The sequence below is a fragment of the Neoarius graeffei genome, chromosome 25 (assembly GCF_027579695.1).
Source record: "Neoarius graeffei isolate fNeoGra1 chromosome 25, fNeoGra1.pri, whole genome shotgun sequence".
In the NCBI taxonomy this organism is placed as follows: Eukaryota; Metazoa; Chordata; class Actinopteri; order Siluriformes; family Ariidae; genus Neoarius; species Neoarius graeffei.
Genome location: NC_083593.1, coordinates 7,911,982 through 7,935,117, shown reverse-complemented (window position 1 = coordinate 7,935,117; position 23,136 = coordinate 7,911,982). Strand labels below are relative to the sequence as shown.

The 23,136-nt window shown below is 41.9% G+C and overlaps 1 protein-coding gene across 2 annotated transcripts in view; it reads left to right on the top strand.

The window, feature by feature from the left end:
• unc5cb (unc-5 netrin receptor Cb) overlaps positions 1-23,136 on the top strand; it is a 273,678-nt gene that overhangs the window by 110,051 nt on the left and 140,491 nt on the right. For both annotated transcript variants that reach the window (XM_060909499.1, XM_060909500.1), the window contains exon 2: positions 9,961-10,188. In XM_060909499.1, the coding sequence (XP_060765482.1) occupies positions 9,961-10,188 (228 nt within the window). The remainder of the gene's footprint in view (positions 1-9,960; positions 10,189-23,136) is intronic.

Sequence of the window (23,136 nt, the reverse complement as noted above, 5' to 3'; positions counted from 1 at the left end):
AGAAGAGCGGGCCAACATTCCTCCACAACGATGTGAGAGACTGATAAAATCATACAGAAAACGATTGCTTCAAGTTATTGGTGGTTCTACAAGCTATTGAATCATGGGGTGTACTTACTTTTTCACACATGCATTCTGCATTTTCACTTAATTTTTGTTAAATAAATAATGACACAGTGGAATCTGTTGTGTGTTGCTTTACACCTGAGGTTAGATTTGCATAATTTTAGGACCCGGTAAGGATCAGATGATGTTTTATGTCATGTCTTGATTGGTAAAACCATGTAACTGGAAGAGGGTGTACTTTCTTTTTCACACGACTGTATATTTAGGCAGTGACTAAAAGCGGCACTCCTGGTGAGTGCATGACCAAAATATTTGCCAGGGCATAAATTCAACCTGAATAGAATTATAATATTAGTGCACCATGGATGAACCATCGAATGATGTCGTGTATTTCACCTCAATAAATTGCTGCGTTGTTTTGTGACGTTATCGTGATACCAATAATGAGATACACAATGAAGTTACGAATACATATTTATTCCTTTATTTGACGCCACACGCCATGCACCAGAAACAGCATCACGGCATTGATTATGGTGTGACTCTGTTGGATGCCTGGTGGACAGCAGTGAACCAGCGCTTTAACTTTTCATCATTACTACATACAGTAGTTACGATCGAATATTATCAGACATAAGGACGACTCGATATCGATTCGCGGTAGTTTTAGGTTATCTAAACACTAAGGAAAGATGCTCATCATTGCTAGTTAACTGTACAATAATTATGTTTACATGAGTGTGAAGAGTAAGAAATCATTTAGGTAAAAAAAAAACACACAACGCAAAGATACAGAAAAAAAAATCATCGATATTTTCCGTAAAATGTATAAATAAATAATCCTACATAATTTTTTTAAAAAGAAAATAAAATAAAAAAGAGGCGCTGGATAAAAACCCATCTCATCTCATCTCATTATCTCTAGCCGCTTTATCCTGTCCTACAGGGTCGCAGGCAAGCTGGAGCCTATCCCAGCTGACTACGGGCGAAAGGCGGGGTACACCCTGGACAAGTCGCCAGGTCATCGCAGGGCTGACACATAGACAACCATTCACACTCACATTCACACCTACGGTCAATTTAGAGTCACCAGTTAACCTAACCTGCATGTCTTTGGACTGTGGGGGAAACCGGAGCACCCGGAGGAAACCCACGCGGACACGGGGAGAACATGCAAACTCCGCACAGAAAGGCCCTCGCCGGCCCCGGGGCTCGAACCCAGGACCTTCTTGCTGTGAGGCGACAGCGCTAACCACTACACCACCGTGCCGCCAAAAACCCATCTATCTTATGTAATAAAGATACAAATTTTGTTGTCTGGTGGTCAAGTGTTCATGAGATACGTTGCCTTGCACTTATAATCAGGTTCCTTGTGGTGGTACACAGACATCGTACGGTCGCAAAAGCCATCGAAAATCAGGTCGACGCATTACCGTATTCTCACTGTGCACAGGGAGCTACATTAATTATAATTTGGCTGAAAATCCGCTCAAAAAAAAAAAAAGATTAAACTAACTTACAACATGTTAAAGTTTATATTTTGTAAGTTTATTTAATTTTTTTGGGTTAACCTTTTGTGAAACGAAAATGGACTAGCTTACTTAGCTAATGGATATTCAAGTAACTCTAGATAGTACGTAAACAAGCTAATGGCAGGTAATGTTTCAAAAGAAAATTAGCGAGCTAACTTCGGTAATGAAGGTTCAAGCAACGCTAAGCAATAGACACTAGACAACTGTTCCAAGATGGCTTTCATGATAACACGTCCCACTCGAATTACATCCCAGAGCAGGGGTGGGCAATTATTTTTTCCATGGGGCCACATGAGAAACAGAACATTTTGTGGAGGGCCGGACCAAAAGGCTGAACTAAATTCTGCATAATATTAATTGTATTTCTTTATATAAAGCAATAAATATCATTGTTTTTACAAGCTGCTAAGACTGGTAAGAGTATGGAAAAAACGAGGTTGCCTTACAAAAAAAATATGTAATTTATTCAATCAAATTTCCCAAAACAATGGTTAACAAAATGTGAACGTTTGTACCTTTTTTTTTCAGTCACATTCAGCCCAAAACACAATAAAGACATCACAATATTGTCTTTCTACTCCAAATATCAAACAAGATACATCATATTATAATAATGATGCCCACATTTCTAGTCTAATCACCTCATTTGGTGTTTTTTATTTGTTCAGTGAGAGAAATCTAGTCTCTGTTGGTCTTTAACGAGTGCATCAGAGTCAGGTTGAATGTCTGAGGTGGAGATGCGAAGCACAGCTGACAGATGATCATCAGTCGATTCGGTGTAGGTATCAGATCTACAGATCGGCTCGGGCTCCGGCGCCTGCTGGTGACGTCACACTATGTGATTGGCTGGACCGTTTGAAGGATGACGTACAAGTTTGTGGTTGGTCTGGACAAATTACGGAAGTAGTTATCGCGGGATTAGGTTTCGTGGGATTTCATGTCATGTTCATGTCGCGCGCATTGCGTTTTTGTTGAACACAACTTCAAAATAAAAGCAATGCACATTCAGTCCATGCATGAGGTAAAATTAGAAAATACGTTTATTTTGTAATTTCTAATTAACCTTACGCGGGCCGGTCAAAATGAACCAAAGGGCCGGATGTGGCCCGCGGGCCGGAAAATGCCCAGGTCTGTCCCAGAGCATCCCGTCAAAGTGTGGCAACCTAGCATGAGTTAGCGCTCAGGTAAATTTAGCAAAGAAAATTAAATAGCTCACTTATATGATCTTGGATAATGAGTATTCACCTCACGCTAGACAATACACACATACAGTGGCGTGCAAAAGTTTGGGCACCCTTTCTGAAAATGTCTGTTACTGTGAATAGCTAAGTGAGCAGAAGGTGAACTGATCACCAAAAGGCATAAAGGTACAGTAAAGACAATACGTTTCTTTTCAGCATTTCCTGCAAGATTTGCGTATTATTTTTGTTTCGTACAATCGGAGAGTGAAAAAAGAAAAGGAACACCATGTGAAAGTTTGGGCACCCCAGTACATTTGAGTTCTCAGGTAACTTTTACCAAGGTTCCAGACCTTAATTAGCTTATTGAGCTGTGGCTTGTTCAAATTCTTTATTAGGAAAGGTCAGATGATGCAGATTTCAAAGCTGTATAAATTCTCTGACTCCTCAAACTTGTCCCTAAAATCAACAGCCATGGGCTCCTCTAAGCAACTCCCTTGCATTCTGAATAATAAAATAATTGATGCTCACAAAGCAGGAGAAGGCTACAAGAACATAGCAAAGTGTTTTCAGGTAGCCGTTTCCTCAGATTGTAATGTTATTAAGAAATGGCAGTTAACAGAAAGAGTGGAGATCAAGGTGAGGTCTGGAAGATGAAGAAAACTTTCTGAAAGAACTGCTCGTTGGATTGCTAGAAAGGCAAATAAAAACCCCTGTTTGACTGCAAAAGACCTTCAGAAAGATTTAGCAGACCCTGGAGCGGTGGTGCACTGTTCTACTATGCAGCGACACCTGAACAAATATGACCTTCATGGGAGAGTCATCAGAAGAAAACCGTTCCTGCATGCTAGCCACAAAATTCAGCGTCTGAAGTTTGCAAATGAACATCTAAATAAGCCTGATGCATTTTGGAAACAAGTCCTGTGGACTGATAAAATCAAAATAGAACTTTTTGGCTACAATGTCCAAAGGTATGCTTGGAGAAAAAAGGGTACCAAATGCCAGGGAAAGAACACCTCTCCAACTCTGAAGCATGGGTGTGGATCGATCATGCTTTGGGGTCGTGTTGCAGCCAGTGGCACAGGGCACATTTCATTGGTCGAGGGAAGCATGGATTCGAATAAATACCAGCAAATTCTGGAAGCAAACATCACACCATCTGTAAAAAAGTTGAAGTTAAAAAGAGGACAGGTCCTACAATAAGATGATGATCCAAAACACACCTCAAAATCTACAATGGAATCCCTCAAGAGGCACAAGCTGAAGGTTTTGCCCGGGCCCTCACAGTCCCCTGACCTAAACATCATTGAAAATCTGTGGATAGATCTCAAAAGAGCAGCGCATGCAAGACAGCCCAAGAAACTTGTAGAACTGGAAGCCTTTTGCAAGGACGAATGTGTGAAAATCCCCCAGGTAAGAACTGAAAGATTATTCACTGGCTACAAAAAGTGTTTACAAGCTGTGATACTTGCCAAAGGGGGTGTTACTACAGTAGGTACTAACCATAGACGGTGCCCAAACTTTTGCTTCGGGCCCTTTTCCTTTTTTGTCATTTTGAAAATGTAAAAGATGAAAATAAAAAATTGTTTTTGCTTAAAATATAAAAGGAATGAGTCATCTTTAACTTTATGCCTTTTGGAGATCATTTCATCTTCAACTTGCTTAACTGTTCACAGTAACAGCAATTTTGACCAGGGGTGCCCAAACTTTTGCATACCACTGTAAGTTACAGTCAGGTAATAGGAAACACGAAGGAAAAATGCAGCTAGCTAACCTTAACTAGCTAATGAATGTTAGAAATGCTAAACAATACACAAGCTAACATCAGGTCATGTTTGAACAATAAATTGTTTAGCTAACTTAACAAATGGATACAAATTATTTGTAGTGTTTTATTTTATACTTAAATATAACACCTTTCGGGCGGCACGGTGGTGTAGTGGTTAGCGCTGTCGCCTCATAGCAAGAAGGTCCGGGTTCGAGCCCCGTGGCCGGCGAGGGCCTTTCTGTGTGGAGTTTGCATGTTCTCCCCGTGTCCGCGTGGGTTTCCTCCGGGTGCTCCGGTTTCCCCCACAGTCCAAAGACATGCAGGTTAGGTTAACTGGTGACTCTAAATTGACCGTAGGTGTGAATGTGAGTGTGAATGGTTGTCTGTGTCTATGTGTCAGCCCTGTGATGACCTGGCGACTTGTCCAGGGTGTACCCCGCCTTTCGCCCGTAGTCAGCTGGGATAGGCTCCAGCTTGCCTGCGACCCTGTAGAAGGATAAAGCGGCTAGAGATAATGAGATGAGATGAGATGAGATGAGATGAGGAGAGCGAGGTTTTCACCATCTTCATCTGAAAATTTTTGCCGAGTCACTAATGAACCGTCACTAATGAACTGTTAGCCGACCCAGATTTATCCAATCCGCTTGGCTCCTTTTAAGATTTTTGAGTGGTAAGTCGGACCTAGCGTAGTCTGACATTAAAGCGAGTGAAGCTTGGCAGGTTGGAAAATATTTGGATTCTTCCTTTTTTAGGGGAACATGTTTATGTCTAAATCATATTTTGACTTCGGGGTAGCTGGCGATTGCGAGTGCACACAGGATCCTTTCATGCTGCTGTCTGATCTCTGATCCAGTTAAATGATTGGGAAGAAATGGTAGAGCAAGGGATAGAGAGAAAAATAAGTGTTCTGGGGGCTTTTTGAAGGGCATTTCTAGGTTAAAGTCTAGGATGTGGCTATAAAATGTTGGCGTTTTTATCGGAGTAATGCTGAGGAAAGGACACTCAATAAGGACGTGGTGTTGATATTAAACATCTCATCTCATCTCATTATCTCTAGCCGCTTTATCCTTCTACAGGGTCGCAGGCGAGCTGGAGCCTATCCCAGCTGACTACGGGCGAAAGGCGGGGTACACCCTGGACAAGTCGCCAGGTCATCACAGGGCTGACACATAGACACAGACAACCATTCACACTCACATTCACACCTACGCTCAATTTAGAGTCACCAGTTAACCTAACCTGCATGTCTTTGGACTGTGGGGGAAACCGGAGCACCCGGAGGAAACCCACGCGGACACGGGGAGAACATGCAAACTCCACACAGAAAGGCCCTCGCCGGCCCTGGGGCTCGAACCCAGACCTTCTTGCTGTGAGGCGACAGCGCTAACCACTACACCACCGTGCCGCCCGATATTAAACATGTGAAATAAAAATCTTGATGAGACATTTCACTTCGCTGCTCTTTTCACTCAGTTAACTAACTAGCTTGCTTGATTAAACTGACGAGCTAACTCAGCTAACAAATAATCAAGTAGTGCTACACAAGCTAACTTCCAATGCTTCCAAGGAAAAGTGGCTAGCAAGTACCACGAGACAGTTCACACAAGCAAACATCAGGCTAACTACGTTAGCTCGTGGATGTTCAAGCAATGCTAGGCAATACATACACAAGCTAACGTCAGGTAGCGTTTATAAAGAAAATCGGCTAGCTGGCTAGCAAATTAGCTAATTATTCTTTTTTTATTTAGATGTGGAACACACTTACTGAGGAAATGTTTTGTCTTGGCATTTAATTAGACAGAAAAACGAGTTTTATAGTATATCTGAATATTTTGGGGGAAAACGCTGAATGTAGAACATCAAGTGCTATTTCGGTGTCTCATCTCATCTCATCTCATCTCATTATCTGTAGCCACTTTATCCTGTTCTACAGGGTCGCAGGCGAGCTGGAGCCTATCCCAGCTGACTACGGGCGAAAGGCGGGGTACACCCTGGACAAGTCGCCAGGTCATCACAGGGCTGACACATAGACACAGACAACCATTCACACTCACATTCACACCTACGGTCAATTTAGAGTCACCAGTTAACCTAACCTGCATGTCTTTGGACTGTGGGGGAAACCGGAGCACCCGGAGGGAGGAAACCCACGTGGACACGGGGAGAACATGCAAACTCCGCACAGAAAGGCCCTCGCCGGCCACGGGGCTCGAACCCGGACCTTCTTGCTGTGAAGCGACAGCGATAACCACTACACCACCGTGTCGCCCGCTATTTCGGTGTCTAATATATAAATCTGTGGATTTACACAGAAATCAACAAAGATAGTGTTTGAGATCAGTACTGAGGTGAAGAGGTTATGTGTGTGTGTGTGTGTGTGTGTTTTGTGTTCATGTCTTTAAACCCTTGCATATTTCTGTGTGTTTTGTCTGCCTGTATGTTTATCGGTCTGAGTTTAAAGATTGGCTGATAAATCCAGCTGTTTCACTGGGTCATGGTTCTGGTCCAGGGCTAATAGCTGCACCAGAGCGTGAATTTGATAAAACACGCACTTGCATTTCCCAGATACCGATACCCCTTCCCATTCTCAGTCATCGGGAAATCCGATTTTCCCCAACCCTATCTTGTGTGTTTCGGTAAACCCGAAACCCAGCAGGATGTTCAGTCGTGTCTGTAATATTTTCGCTGACCCATGTCATCTGTTTTGGAAGCGCACGTGTACTATTTATTTATTTATTTATTTAAGAATACTGTAGCACACTTAGTAAAATGAAAAATGAAGACAATATGACAGGAAAGCAAAAATCACAGCTACTACAAACTAAATAGCTGTAACTCTGTCAGATCTGTATATCCAGTAAAGCAATACTCCAGCACTTTTCTAACTTTATCTCTATCTTTAACACATGTGCGATAACCATGAACAAGAACTTCCACATGTTTCCCTGTAGCTATAAATAAAACCAAGGATCTGCTTGTGGTTAACCCACGAATAATACTCTAAAATTCTACCGGCGGCTGTTGAGTTCTGCTGTACGACGGGACGCGACCTGCTCTAAGCTGTTCTTATGTGGTTTATCCAAATTTCCAAAACTGAAAAAATGCGACCAAAAAGTAGTTCTGGTTACTTGCGCATAGAACTATAGTGGTATACCATAGAAATATCTCAGAAAAACAAATTAATCAGCTTTAGAGCTTAGTTTTCGAATAATTTTGACTGAAGACTGGAGTTTTATTCAGCCTCTGCATTTAGATTTCCATTATACGCTTTAAAGTGCCATTCCACCATTGGATGTATTCTTTGGCATAAAATACAATATATTTTATGACAACATGACTAGACAGAGAAATCTTTTAGCTTCAAAATGATATATCAAACATAATTTGTTGACAACGACAAGTATATTAATTTTGCGACCAAAGTCACCTACCCTTTTAATTTCCGCGCGGTAGTGAAACGTGATGTCATCGGCAGGTTCCCCTTCTTGTGCACAGATTATCAGCAATGGCGGATAGAACGCGATTTCCACTTGTCGATTGCTGTGCTGATATTCACCATCGACCGTCTCCTTTGGGCATCACTTGCTATTTTCCTTCGCTTCTTTTCCGAAGCTGACAATCGCGTTCTATCCGCCATTGCTGATAATCTGTGCCACGTCACACGTGACGTGGTACACAAGAAGGGGAACCTGCCGATGACATCACGTTTCACTACCGCGCGGAAATTAAAAGGGTAGGTGACTTTGGTCGCAAAATTAATATACTTGTCGTTGTCAAAAAATTATGTTTGATATATCATTTTGAAGCTAAAAGATTTCTCTGTCTAGTCATGTTGTCATAAAATATATTGTATTTTATGCCAAAAAAATACATCCAATGGTGGAATGACACTTTAATATAAGGGTTATAATTCCTTTAACCTCCTAGGGCTTAGCGGTCACATGCGTGGACAGCACTTTATGGAAATTCGGAACAAGAATCCACATATGTGGACATACTTTTTCTCTAAAAGTACATCTTATCAAAAGATGATGCTTAGTTTTTATTCTAATCAGGTTCTAATAAGCCCAAATAGCAAAGAGAAATAAAAAATGCATGTAAAAAAAACAGCTTGGGCCTTAGGAGGTTAAGGATAGATATTATATTGCTGCAAGATATATATTTGGGTATATACAAGGCTCTTTCTTGTTCCTGTTCGATTCACTGTTATACACACAAACCCTAAGGCGACTATGAAGCCGCAGTCCAGGGGTCAGCTAGAGTTTACGGCTCCTCTTCAATTAGCGGATGACTAGAGGCTGATGACAGCGCAGGTGTGATCCCCGAGCAAGATGCGATAAAAGGCAGACTCTGTGCTCGGAGCAGCCTCGACTTTCCTGCATTCCTTCCACCTTTTCCTTTGCATCTTATGCACTCTTCTTCCAGCCTCTCTGCTTTTCCCACAGCACACAACGACTCATGCTGAATAGATACTCACACACAGGCAGGGCTGTGACATCAGAGGCCCTTTTGATGCGATATTGTCTTCCTGCCCCAGCAAAATTTGTTAAGACATAGAAAACTCGAGCACTGGAAAGCAGGTCGAAAACCATGTCGAGGGGAAGAATCGCCAATGTGGTGATTTAACCTTTTTGCCGTAGGAAGTGATGCGCCTTCTCTCCAGATTCATTCCTATTGGGGGTAAATAATTGATGTCTAGCAGTTGGGTGTTAGGAATAGAAAACGGAGCAGAGGTGACAAATGGGCTCTGCAAATGGGTTTCCTCCCCCGTCTGCAGAGTCAAAGGCCGGATATTGAGCCGAGCTGACAAACCTAGAGGGCCATCCTTGTGTGTGTGTGCCATATTCAAGTGGGACTAAGCCTTTGGCTAGTGTTCCATGCTCGAGAGGGAATTTTGAGAGGTTCTTTGGACATCCGGTGCCAGAGATTCATTTTGTAAATGGGCTGATAAATATAGGTGTGCGTTTGATGGGACCAGACAGCAGCCTGACAGAGAGAGGCATGCTGATGAAAGAGTCTCATAATTACAGGGGGCTTAACCATCTGCAGCCCAAATATCTGTGGAATTAAGCACACCAGAAGCCCTTAGACTGGCTGTGAAAGAAAACCGGGCTCCAAACCGCAAGCGGCCTGGTTTGGGGGAAATATAAAAAGGTGCACATTTCATTTCTTAACAGCCAACGCTGTCACTGCTACTGGTTTCAAAGTGCTAACGGTAGCTGCGGTTCAGGGTGGAGAGAGCGGGAGCTTGGAGCCAATGTGGAAGCTGTCCCAAAGCATCTCTTTGCCAAACCTGCTTGTATAAACATTCGCCTCAATGATAAATGAGCTGTGATGTTGCTCTGTAATGTATGTATCAAGTTTATAAAGCTGATCCTTATCTCTCTCTTTCTCTCCCTCCCTCTCTTTCCAACAGAGGATGACTACTTGGGATTGGGCGAGCTTCCCGAGACCTTTCCTTCGGACCCTCCCGAGCCCCTCCCCCACTTCCTGATGGAGCCCGAGGAGGCCTACATTGTCAAAAACAAACCAGTCAATCTCTACTGCAAGGCCACGCCCGCCACGCAGATCTACTTCAAGTGCAACAGCGAGTGGGTGCCCCAGAAGGAGCACACGGTGGAGGAGCGCGTCGACGAGACCTCCGGTCAGTACCGTCTCCGTGAAAAGTCCATTTGTGAAAAGTGTCTTGCTTAAGAAAAGAAAAAAAAAAATCCACACGGTCAAATAAATTCAGTTTTACCTCGGGAAGAAATCAGACGAACGTACCGTACAGCACACACACACTCGCACGACACGCTCCCACGAGTGTTACACGCTGTCGGAAAATTGGCCTGTTACGAACAATTAAGGGTTTTACAATCAATCCACCCCACCCATAATGAGAGTGGAATTTCTCTGCAGCCTTCTTTAAACTAAGATGCTCGTAAAGCTAGCGTCGGACTGCGACCGTGCGGTTAACATGATGACGTTTATGTTTTTTTGTCTGTTTCTCGAGACATCATTAAGACTCAGACGGTGCTGACACTGAGCTCTTTCGTCTGACACGAAGCTACTCATAACAGACTCACTCGGGACCGAGAGAAACGGACAAAAAGAGGGCATATTGTGCAAACTAAAGAGAAAGGAGAGTCTTCTGATTTTGGAGCAATTTCTGTTGGAGAGTAATGTTTTAAATTTAGAAGCGAAAAAGAATATCTGGTGGTGGTGAAGGTCTTTTTTTAGAGCAATTCTAAAGATATTCATTTTATAAACACATTTTGTGTTTTGCTAACGATGGGCTAATGATGCAACCAAAACAGGACCTGGTTCCACAACACTGATACAGTAACTACACTACCGTTCAAAAGTTTGGGGTCACTTTGAAATGTCCTTATTTTTGAAAGAAAAGCACTGTTCTTTTCAATGAAGATCACTTTAAACTAGGGCTTTGAACCAGAATTTTTTTCCTATTGGTTCGTTCCGAACAGAAACGGAATTTTAACGTTTCCGGTTTGGGGTTCCACCATTAAATAGACGTTCCCGAACCGGTTAGAACGAAAAAATTTCGTTCCCGGAACGGTTAATTATGTTCCCTGTCAGCTGTTTAACAAATGGCTATAAAATTATGTCTCTGTCTCATCCAGCTTAAGCCAAATGTAGGCTAATTCTATTACAACCTTCATTAAATAAGACAAGAAATAATTCAAAACAATTATTATTTCAAATGTTGGCGATTTGGATTCTCAGTATGTCTTCCCATCTACACAAACAGAAAAAGTGCCAAAAATGAAAGAGAATTCGTTTAGTGTGTTACCAAAGGCTAGTCAGGCCCTATACAGGGCTTTCCACAAGCACCGGCTGCCAGCCATACAGCCGGCACACAATTAAGTCCAGCCGGCTACTTTAATGACTATTATTTTTGTAGCCCACAGGTTCTAAATATTAATTTTCGATTTTAATAAAATTAAATGTTTATCTAACGGACTGACAATAATGTCAAACTGAACCGCACTCATTTAAGTTGTGATTCGCGCTGTTTGTACCGATAATAACCACAAATTCCCTGCCGACTTCGCTGATCCGCGGCCCCGACATGCGGTGTTCGCACGCGCGCACTCGGCGGAGGCAGTAGTGTGTGCGTGCGCGCAATCGGCGGAGTTTATTTTGTGTTTAACACCCCCCCCAAGCTGGCTACTTATTTGTCATGGCTGGCTAGTATGAGCCTTAGTGGAAAGCCCTGTATGCATTGATAGGCTAACAGAGGTTAACGTCATTTAATGTTCGCGAGCCTCTCATTAACGTGGACAAATATATTGATATCGTGTTTGAAATTGACGTTTTTGAATAACGATAGACTGCAATATTTACCTCTTATTTAAGATGTGGAGACGTGATAGTAGTCCACCCTCCCGCTCTCTCCATTCAGTCAGCGAACGTCACACAGGAAGTGAACCCCAGCGGGTCATAGAAACTTGCGCAGGAGAAGAATGACTTTTTTATTTGTAGGCTACGGAAACTTTGAGGAACGAAATAAAAACCGGTATTAACCGGTTACCATTATTTTTAATAAGCGTTTCTGTTCCGGAACATAAAAAATAATAAAGTTTCTGGTTTCGTTTCTGTTCCATGTGAAATAGAAAAAGTTCCCAGTTTTCGTTCCTTGAACCGGTTCAAAGCCCTGGTTTAAACTAATCAGAAATCCACTCTATACATTGCTAATGTGGTAAATGACTATTCTAGCTGCAAATGTCTGGTTTTCGGTGCAATATCTCCATAGGTGTATAGAGGCCCATTTCCAGCAACTCTCACTCCAGTGTTCTAATGGTACAATGTGTTTGCTCATTGCCTCAGAAGGCTAATGGATGATTAGAAAACCCTTGTACAATCATGTTAGCACAGCTGAAAACAGTTGAGCTCTTTAGAGAAGCTATAAAACTGACCTTCCTTTGAGCAGATTGAGTTTCTGGAGCATCACATTTGTGGGGTCGATTAAATGCTCAAAATGGCCAGAAAAATGTCTTGACTATATTTTCTATTCATTTTACAACTTATGGTGGTAAATAAAAGTGCGACTTTTCATGGAAAACACAAAATTGTCTGGGTGACCCCAAACTTTTGAACGGTAGTGTATAACTCTACGTCTGACTGTCCCTCTGCCTGAATGTAGTTCCAGTCTGGAGCAGTCACACCACAACTATAATCCCCACTATAATATCGCTTGGTCCTGCCACTCAGGGAAATAAATGCATGCAATTTAAGAACAGTCGTGGAAGTTTTTTCCAAGTAGTAGCACATTATTCCGGGTCATACTGCGCAGCTTGGGCTTCAAAACAACCCATGCACACACTCCAGTGGCTGATATAATACGGATAGGTCACGGATTACAGAAATATAATAAAAAAAGGATACAAAATATGGAGTGGTTACGGATTTTAATACGGATGCTAGTAATTTACGGATTGGTCACGGACATTTCAGCATATTACAGATCAGTTATGGATTTCATACGGATGATGCATCACGGATTAAAAATTAAGAAGTCTAAAACAATTGAATGTTTGAACTGCTGAAGTTCATAAATAAAATATCTTACCTGCATTTATATGTGTATTAATTTATGATTGCTATTTCACGGAAAAGATCACATATCCATGAATAAAAGATCCGTGATTTGTATTATATTTTTAGTTTCCGTGAATCCGTATTCCGTGACTTCAGGATGCAGCAAGGATGTACAAAGATACCCGAGGAAAAATTGCACGTGCTCAGACGACGTCACATGTAAACAATTACCTGATTGGTCAGATGTTTTATCAGATCAGGTCCAGGTCTGGAAAAACGGCTCCAGAACAGTGGCGGCTGGTAGTCTTTCAAACAGGAGAGGCTGGTCGGTTACGATATTTCCAGATTTTAAAAGAAAAAGCATCAATTTTGCCCATACTCTTGCCTCTGATCTGGCTGATTGTTGGCAGCGTCACAAACTGTGAAATAACAGGTTCTTTTGGCCCATTAGCCTACTGTCCAATATACATGATGGTGGTGTTGGGGGGGGTATATTTTAACATTTTATATTTTAAAATTGTGGCATGTTGTTTAAAAATTGATCATTATTGAAAGCAGCTCTTTGTCAGGAACCTCAGCAGTAACAGCAGAGTGTTCTGGAATAGGCACAAGCACTGACCTTGGGGAGCCAAACATAGAGCTGGGTGCCACACATTTCATTCAATGACACTTTCCCTATATTTTACTTATTTTGACTGAGAAATGTTTTATTGACAATTTTTTTTTGTAATGAATTTTTTATTGAGTATTGAAAAGAATGTACAGTCTCATATACGACAACATCGTATCAACCACCCCACCCCCCACCCCCCACCCAATCCCTGACCAACACATTGCCCTTGCTTAATTACATATAAGGCAGTAGTCGAATTGCAGTATTAAAAGAATGAGTATTACAGTATAATAGAGAGAAAAAAAAAATTCATAACAATAATTATGAATTAAAAAATAAAATGAAATGAAGAAAAATAATAAAGATAAATGAATGCATCTATTGGGAGAGTAACTCCTTCACCATTTCTATACCATTTAACCAGTTGTTGACAGTAGCTTCCTTAGCATGGTTAATTCTGGCAGAGGAATTATTGACAATTTTGATAACCCTTCACTTTTAATCCAGGTCTGTAGTGTGAAATGTTCTCGGCTGTGTTTTTGTTTAAAAATGTTTTCCAAATTGTAGCTGTGTTTAATTCATATCCAGAGAAATATACATTCCAATATAATATACTCAGCATAAACATTTTAAATAGATTCTATATTTTTGGTCCATCCATGACATATTACTAAAGTAGCCTATTTACTGTTGTTGATGTGGGTCACTTGCTGTTAGCCAATTCACTTTCTCGTACCGGGAGAGCTGAAAGGAACGAGTATTATTCCCTACCTTTTTCACCAAGTCAATTTGAGGCGTTGGTCTACCCTGCTCTTTAATTTTAATTTTTTCCTCGAAAGGAAGACTGGCAAATGGCTTCGCCAAAATTAAATCAGCAAGGCTTGGCATCCGTGCGCAGCTTTCTTGCTAGCTGACTAGCACCCTCAAGTTCAAGTTCAGTCACTCAAATAAACGAAATTTCTGGAACTAAGATAGCAAACTTGACAACACTATATTTACACTTTATTTACAATGAAAATATATACAAACTAAAAAAGCTGGTAGAAACCGTATGTAATGAATGAAATCGAAATGTAAGCTGATCTCTTACAATACACCACAGCACTTGCGAATCCGCATGGCACTGAACTGAAATTCACCGCTGCCTGTCTATAGTTGAAACGAGCTGTCAATCAAAGAAAATATCCGGCCGCTTTCACCAATCACCAGTCTCCTCGCGGAAACTGCCATGTCCCTCCCATGTGAGGCTCGGAGTCCGTAGGCGGGCATTTTCGCAGTATTTGTCCAATAACCGTCTTGCATTTTGAGATTGAAAAGCGCATCGCTCCCAAATGCCGTTGAAGTCCACTGAGGCTGGGCTGCATCGCGCTGTCACGAGGGGGACAAACTCACGCACACATTAAAGTTATAAGGGAATGATTTCGCACTGTAGTGGGTTGAGCACATATATTTCTATGATTCTGGATCTGAAATAGCAATGTTATAAGGTCGGTTATAACATAAGCCTAGCGCAATTCATCCTACACGATGTTCGTCATTTTTAGAGGAGGCTGAGCCTCCCTCGTTGTCTTAGAGCAATCGCCCGTGCTCCAGAAGCATTCTCACCGATACGGATAAACCCAGGCCTGGGCTATAGGGATCGTTATCAGTCTGGTGTGAGCACCGACCACATAACCTGCAGGGGACTGATTTATTTATAGCTATAGTTATCGATATTGTGGGACCGGGCCTGAAAGGGAGGTTCACTTCACTTCCAAAGGACACCATATGCCTCAGTAATACTGTCTAAATAAGGATTTATTACATACAATTCCACTTTCAGTGTGACGCCAGCCTTGTATCATGTGACTCTGCTTCAGGTTGGCTGCTATCTAGTGTTTAACTTTTTTGGCATGTATGTATGTATATTATTGTACAACCATGTAGGCAAGCAGGGCTTTCCACTAAGGCTCATACTAGCCAGCCATAACAAATAAGTAGCCAGCCGGGGGGTGTAAACACAAAATAAACTCCTGTGCACGCAGTTCCCAGGATTAAATGTATTTTCCACAGACCATTTATTTGTTCACTTTACTCAAATACAAAGTAAAATGGCAGTAAATCTTCTTTCTTTTCTTGCGTATTGCGTCATGAGGCGTTCCTGGCTTGTAAATCTCTTATTTTCGGTGCATGACACATTCACGCAGCTGAGCATGCTATGAATTAACAACGACAACGGTCTGCAGTGGGGCTACACAATTAAACACTCAGCCAACATTTCTCCATTTGTGTATGAAAATACACTCCAACCACTCAGTTTGGTTTCATTTACAACCAACGGTGTCTTTTGATGCCAGCACGTAATTGAACGAGAGAAGACTTGTTTACCGCAGACAAAATAAGCGTTATCTCTGCTTCTGTTCCCTCCGACGGCCCCGACACACTACTGCCTCCGCCGAGTGCGCGCGCACACACCGCATGTCGGGGCCGCGGATGAGTTACTCTCCCCTGATCAACGAAGTCGGCGGGGAATTTGTGGTTATTATCGGTACAAACAGCGCGAATCACAACTTAAATGAGTGCGGTTCAGTTTGACATTATTGTCAGTCCGTTAGATAAACATTTAATTTTATTAAAATCGAAAATTAATATTTAGAGTCATTAAAGTAGCCGGCTAGACTTAATTGTGTAGTCGGCTGTTTGGCCGGCAGCCGGCGCTTGTGGAAAACCCTGGGCAAGTCTGTGAGAACGTGACGCAAACGTGTAAAGACTTAAGCGTGCTACTTGCCAACTTGTTCGCCTTGCAGTCCCAGTTTTGTCTGAATGCTAAACATGGTAAGTCGAAACGTCTGTAGTCAAGTACTTTCGTTTAATTTGTACTTTACTTGAATGATGTGTGCTTCATAAACCTATAGTATTGGGCTAGAAGGAAATCAGCCCTAGTCTCATCTCATCTCCTCATCTCTAGCCGCTTTATCCTGTTCTACAGGGTCGCAGGCGAGCTGGAGCCTATCCCAGCTGACTACGGGCGAAAGGCGGGGTACACCCTGGACAAGTCGCCAGGTCATCACAGGGCTGACACATAGACACAGACAACCATTCACACTCACATTCACACCTACGCTCAATTTAGAGTCACCAGTTAACCTAACCTGCATGTCTTTGGACTGTGGGGGAAACCGGAGCACCCGGAGGAAACCCACGCGGACACGGGGAGAACATGCAAACTCCGCACAGAAAGGCCCTCGCCGGCCACGGGGCTCGAACCCGGACCTTCTTGCTGTGAGGCGACAGCGCTAACCACTACACCACCGTGCCGCCCATCAGCCCTAGTCTTGCTTCTTTATTCTATTGTGTTTTTTTATCCCCCTGGTATATAACGCAGGGGGATGTAGCTATCGCTCTGTCCGTAAACATTTTATTTTCCAGAACATAACTCAAAAACTATTAGGAATTTTTTTTTCACGAAGCCTCACAGTTATGGTAAGTGACTAAAGTGCCTTTGGACATTTTGGGATTTCTGTGATTTTTGTTTTCCATATTTCCATGGCAACCAATTCAACTTAAGAAAATTTGGAGTGGGGTTTCATGTAGGGGAGGGGATATGTCATCTCGTGATGACTCTTGTTTCTTATGGACATTGGTGGTGCTGTTGCGCTCGGTACCACAAAAGTCATCTTCAGCAAATAATCTGATAAGGACGCGGAAAATAAACCTTTGAAAGACAGAGGACTTGGGGCCCTGCGAGCACATTTCTACCAGACGTCTTTGAGCCCTTGCTACAGTTTAAGCAGAAAACAGAGGCTTGTTATTTGTGTTAATAGAATCTCATCGACTTTGATTTGATTGGATGACTCACTCTGATAAAAAAACATCACACAGCACTTTCTTGTAAAGGTTCCACGTCTGCGTCGTCCAAGTGGCGGCATATTTTCGATTATTGTGGAAAGTGTTATCTAAATGGTACAACAAAGCCCATTATTTGCCGAGGGAATTTAGTTCCTTGTCTCTCTCTCTCTCTCTTTCTCTGTCTCCATCACCATGTGATGTCTCTTTCCTGTCTTTTTTCTCACAGGAATATTGACTAACGAGTCAAGTTCTTTCTGTATCTCTTTTCACATCGTTCTCGCTCTCTCTTTCTCAATGACAGATCTCAGTGCTCATCACGTATCTCAAGAACGAATGCGAACGACCGTCATTACGCCGATTAACAGTTCATTAAAACTGAACTGCCGTCCCGTCATAACACATTTAGCCCTGATGAGAATGGCATGTTTTTATGGCTCGGTTCACTCAAGTTGAAAGTGGTGCGGTGCGGTGCGGCGCGGTTCAGGGCTGAATGCAAACACGCACCGCTGTTCTGCTTACTGTCTGTAGACTGTTAATAACCAGCAAGCTCAATAGTGTCTTCAGAACACAGATAGGAAAAGAAAGTGCTTGGGAGAGCAGCATGATTGCTACCTGTGGGCTACAGGGACAACTCAATTTCCCTCTTCGGCAGCTGAATGCAGCCAATCAAATAGGCCCTGTTGTCTGTAATGGTCCTGAAGCCCTTGGGGGGATTTTATTCTTATATTTTATATATATATATATATATATATATATATATATATATATATATATATATATACACACACACACACATACACACACACACACAGTGGTGCTTGAAAGTTTGTGAACCCTTTAGAATTTTCTATATTCCTGCATAAATATGACCTAAAACATCATCAGATTTTCACACAAGTCCTAAAAGTAGATAAAGAGAACCCAGTTAAACAAATAAGACAAAAATATTATACTCGGTCATTTATTTATTGAGGAAAATGATCCAATATTGCATATCTGTGAGTGGCAAAAGTATGTGAACCTCTAGGATAAGCAGTTAATTTGAAGGTGAAATTAGAGTCAGGTGTTTTCAACCAATGGGATGACAATCAGGTGTGAGTGGGCACCCTGTTTTATTTAAAGAACAGGGATCTATCAAAGTCTGATCTTCACAACACATGTTTGTGGAAGTGTATCATGGCACGAGCAAAGGAGATTTCTGAGGACCTCAGAAAAAGCGTTGTTGATGCTCACCAGGCTGGAAAAGGTTACAAAACCATCTCTAAAGAGTTTGGACTCCACCAATCCACAGTCAGACAGATTGTGTACAAATGGAGGAAATTCAAGACCATTGTTACCCTCCCCAGGAGTGGTCGACTTACAAAGATCACTCCAAGAGCAAGGCGTGTAATAGTCGGTGAGGTCACAAAGGACCCCAGGGTAACTTCTAAGCAACTGAAGGCCTCTCTCACATTGGCTAATGTTAATGTTCATGAGTCCACCATCAGCAGAACACTGAACAACAATGGTGTGCATGGCAGCAAGGCCGGATTAACTATATGGGCCTGCGGCACAGTGCCCAGGGGCACTAACCACTCACAGCCAGTGGGGGGGCACCACATGACAGAAACTTTAAAAATATTTTTCATGAATGTTTGTACACTTAAAATGGTTATACACTTGACATTGTTAAATAGTCATATATAATTCATTATGAACACTAATTTCATAAGAACAACAACAATAATGTGTTTATGTGACCATTAACCCCCCTTTCCTCAACCTGTCAGTTGAGCCAGTCCACCTACGGTGAAATGCGTCAATTTTTTAAAAAACGCGGTAGAAATGAAAAATGGACAGACATCAATTGAGTGGTTGTGCGAAGAGAAAATTAAAAAAAGAGAAAGATTCCAGGCGTGTAGCTGCAATTAAAAATGTTCCAGTGTTAGATCGTTTTTTTTATAAAAACATCGACAACTGCTGTCACTACCAGCGCTGAAGCCGAAGCTAGTGAAATCAGCGATGCTAGTGAGGGAGATGGCCCTGCTAGCACTAGCCGGGGAGATGCTACATCTGAATATGCCGTACTGGATGTTATTTGAATTTATATTTTGGACTGAGACATTTGAATATGTTGCCTAGATCGATGCTATTTTAATTGATACACATTTTGAATTGACACATTTTGAATATGCTGTATTGTATATAGATGGATGCTGTTTAAATTGCTGATGCTGTTTGAATTGATACACATTTTGAATTGAGACATTTTAATATGGATAGAATAGAGTATGGATGCTTTGAAGGTTTTTATTGAGACATACAAATATATGCTGCTCATTTTTGAACAAGACATTTCAATATGCCTACATGCATATCGTTGGTTGTTTTCAGTGAATTTGATGGGCTGATGTAGCCTACTTAATACATTTTCAATGAGGAAGAATGACCTTGTTTATGTGTACTATTGTTTATGTATATGCTACTATTTTTGACAGCAAAGGGCAAGGTTTGTGAGTGTGTGGAGGTTACTGAACACGTGCGCACGGGGGGGGCACTTGAGGTATAGTGCCCAGGGGCACCGCATTGGCTTAATACGGCACTGCATGGCAGGGTTGCAAGGAGAAAACCACTGCTCTCCAAAAAGAACATTGCTGCTCGTCTGCAGTTTGCTAAAGATCACGTGGACAAGCCAGAAGGCTATTGGAAAAATGTTTTGTGGATGGATGAGATCAAAATAGAACTTTTTGGTTTAAATGAGAAGCGTTATGTTTGGAGAAAGAAAAACACTGCATTCCAGCATAAGAACCTTATCCCATCTGTGAAACATGGTGGTGGTAGTATCATGGTTTGGGCCTGTTTTGCTGCGTCTGGGCCAGGACGGCTTGCCATCATTGATGGAACAATGAATTCTGAATTATACCAGCGAATTCTAAAGGAAAATGTCAGGACATCTGTCCATGAACTGAATCTCAAGAGAAGGTGGGTCATGCAGCAAGACAACAACCCTAAGCACACAAGTCGTTCTACCAAAGAATGGTTAAAGAAGAATAAAGTTAATGTTTTGGAATGGCCAAGTCAAAGTCCTGACCTTAATCCAATGGAAATGTTGTGGAAGGACCTGAAGCGAGCAGTTCATGTGAGGAAACCCACCAACATCCCAGAGTTGAAGCTGTTCTGTACGGAGGAACGGGCTAAAATTCCTCCAAGCCGGTGTGCAGGACTGATCAACAGTTACCGCAAACGTTTAGTTGCAGTTATTGCTGCACAAGGGGGTCACACCAGATACTGAAAGCAAAGGTTCACTTACTTTTTTGTCTCATTTGTTTAACTGGGTTATCTTTATCTACTTTTAGGACTTGTGTGAAAATCTGATTGATGTTTGAGGTCATATTTATGCAGAAATATAGAAAATTCTAAAGGGATCACAAAAACTTTGAAGCACCACTGTGTGTGTGTGTGTGTGTGTGTGTGTGTGTGTGTGTGTATTATATGTGCGTGCAGGCTGGCTTTTGGAGCCAGGTTTAAATAGCACACGCATGTTTAGACAATGCAGGATAGAACATACTCACTCACACTTACTTTTGTATGCTTGTTAGAATTTCACCAGTACTTAAAATAACACAGGTAGGAAAACCATAAATGCATTGCATTTCTGTTGGAATAAAGAGGAAAGCATATGGCAAATTGCTTTTTTTAATTTTTTCCTTTGGACAACAGACAGCACAAAACATTCAGCCAACGCTGGCAGGATGTGCACAATTATGTGTCTCTACAATACGACTAGTTTTGCCAATTGTTATGTTTTAGCTCTGTAAATGTATTCTCGCAGTATTCTGTTGTTTTGTTTTTTTCCTTTTCCTTAAGCCTTGGATGCACTGTGCAACATATTCTGAAAAGTCTGCGCTTCCCACACATTTATGGCAAGAATAAGTGTCTGGGGATTCCACGTTACACATTACCCGAATTCTAACTTGTTGCTGATTCGAACTAAACCCACGAAGCGAACAATCAAGTCAAATAAATGTTACAAAGCTTTTCCATCCATTATCTACTCCATCCTTATCTGTTGTGTTTCCTGTATTTATTCCATGTTTTTATGAGCTATTGATAGGCTCTGTTCAGCGTATACTCCCATATCACTCACAGTGGCAAAACACAAATAAAAATAAAAAAAAAAGCACACTGTTACATTTCAGTAAAAGCATGCTGACTAACTGGAAACTTGACAAAAAAAACTACACACCACAGAATATAGCTGACCAGCACATACTGGAGCAAAAACTAGCCTTTTATAGCACAGCAAGATATAAATACACATTTGTTTATCTTATTAATTTTACAAAAAGAGTCTCTCCAGACAGGCGGCACGGTGGTGTAGTGGTTAGCGCTGTCGCCTCACAGCAAGAAGGTCCGGGTTCGAGCCCCGTGGCCGGCGAGGGCCTTTCTGTGTGGAGTTTGCATGTTCTCCCCGTGTCCGTGTGGGTTTCCTCCGGGTGCTCCGGTTTCCCCCACAGTCCAAAGACATGCAGGTTAGGTTAACTGGTGACTCTAAATTGAGCGTAGGTGTGAATGTGAGTGTGAATGGTTGTCTGTGTCTATGTGTCAGCCCTGTGATGACCTGGCGACTTGTCCAGGGTGTACCCCGCCTTTCGCCTGTAGTCAGCTGGGATAGGCTCCAGCTTGCCTGCGACCCTGTAGAACAGGATAAAGCGGCTAGAGATGATGAGATGAGATGATCTCTCCAGACATTCGACAACATTACATATGGGTGAATAAATGGGTAAAACGGATGATGTCATGTTCCAAACAAATACAAAATCTAATCATGTGGGAAATTGCTATGAAATAAGAGGAATAACACTTTGGGACAATCCGTTATAGGAAAAGCAGAAGGCATGGCCTAATGGTTCGAGAAACAGCTTTGGGACCAAAAGGTCGCTGGTTCGATTCCCTGGACCAGCAGGACTGGCTGAAGTGCCCTTGAGCAAGGCACCTAACCCCCAACTGCTTTGGCAAGAGTGGTGGCGTACCTTGTGTCTGACTAGCCAAAGAAAAGCTGATGTGATCATCAGTTTGGGTGGGCCCCGACCGAAACATTACAGGAAAACGAGACCGTCAATGACGATGTAGCTCACTCCGGCCCCGTCTAGTCCAGAAGGAATGATCTAAACTGGGATGCCTTGCTCAATAAATGGTGCAAGCTATATACACCATATACAAGCTATATATAGAAGCGATATACACCCTAGGAATACCGACCTGTTTGCCAGAAAGAATCCAAAACGGTGAGGAATTGATCAAGAAGAAGTGATTTTTGTTGAACTGCTCATTAGGGCTTAATTAGTCCACTATTAACTTCATTAATAATTGTAATTAAGCAAATTTGGATAGAAGTTATATGCGCCCTAGGTACCCCTACTTTCATACCAGAAAGAATCAAAATTGGTGAAGAATTGAGGAAGAAGTAGAAATTTGTGTGGAAGCTGCTCGTTAAGGCTTAATTACTCCATATCTTCATTATTAATTGCAATTATGCAGATTGCATAATTGGTACTCCTACCTTCCTGCCAAAAAGAAAAAGTAGGTGAAGAATTGAGAGAGAAGAAGCGATTTTCATTAGCCTGGCAA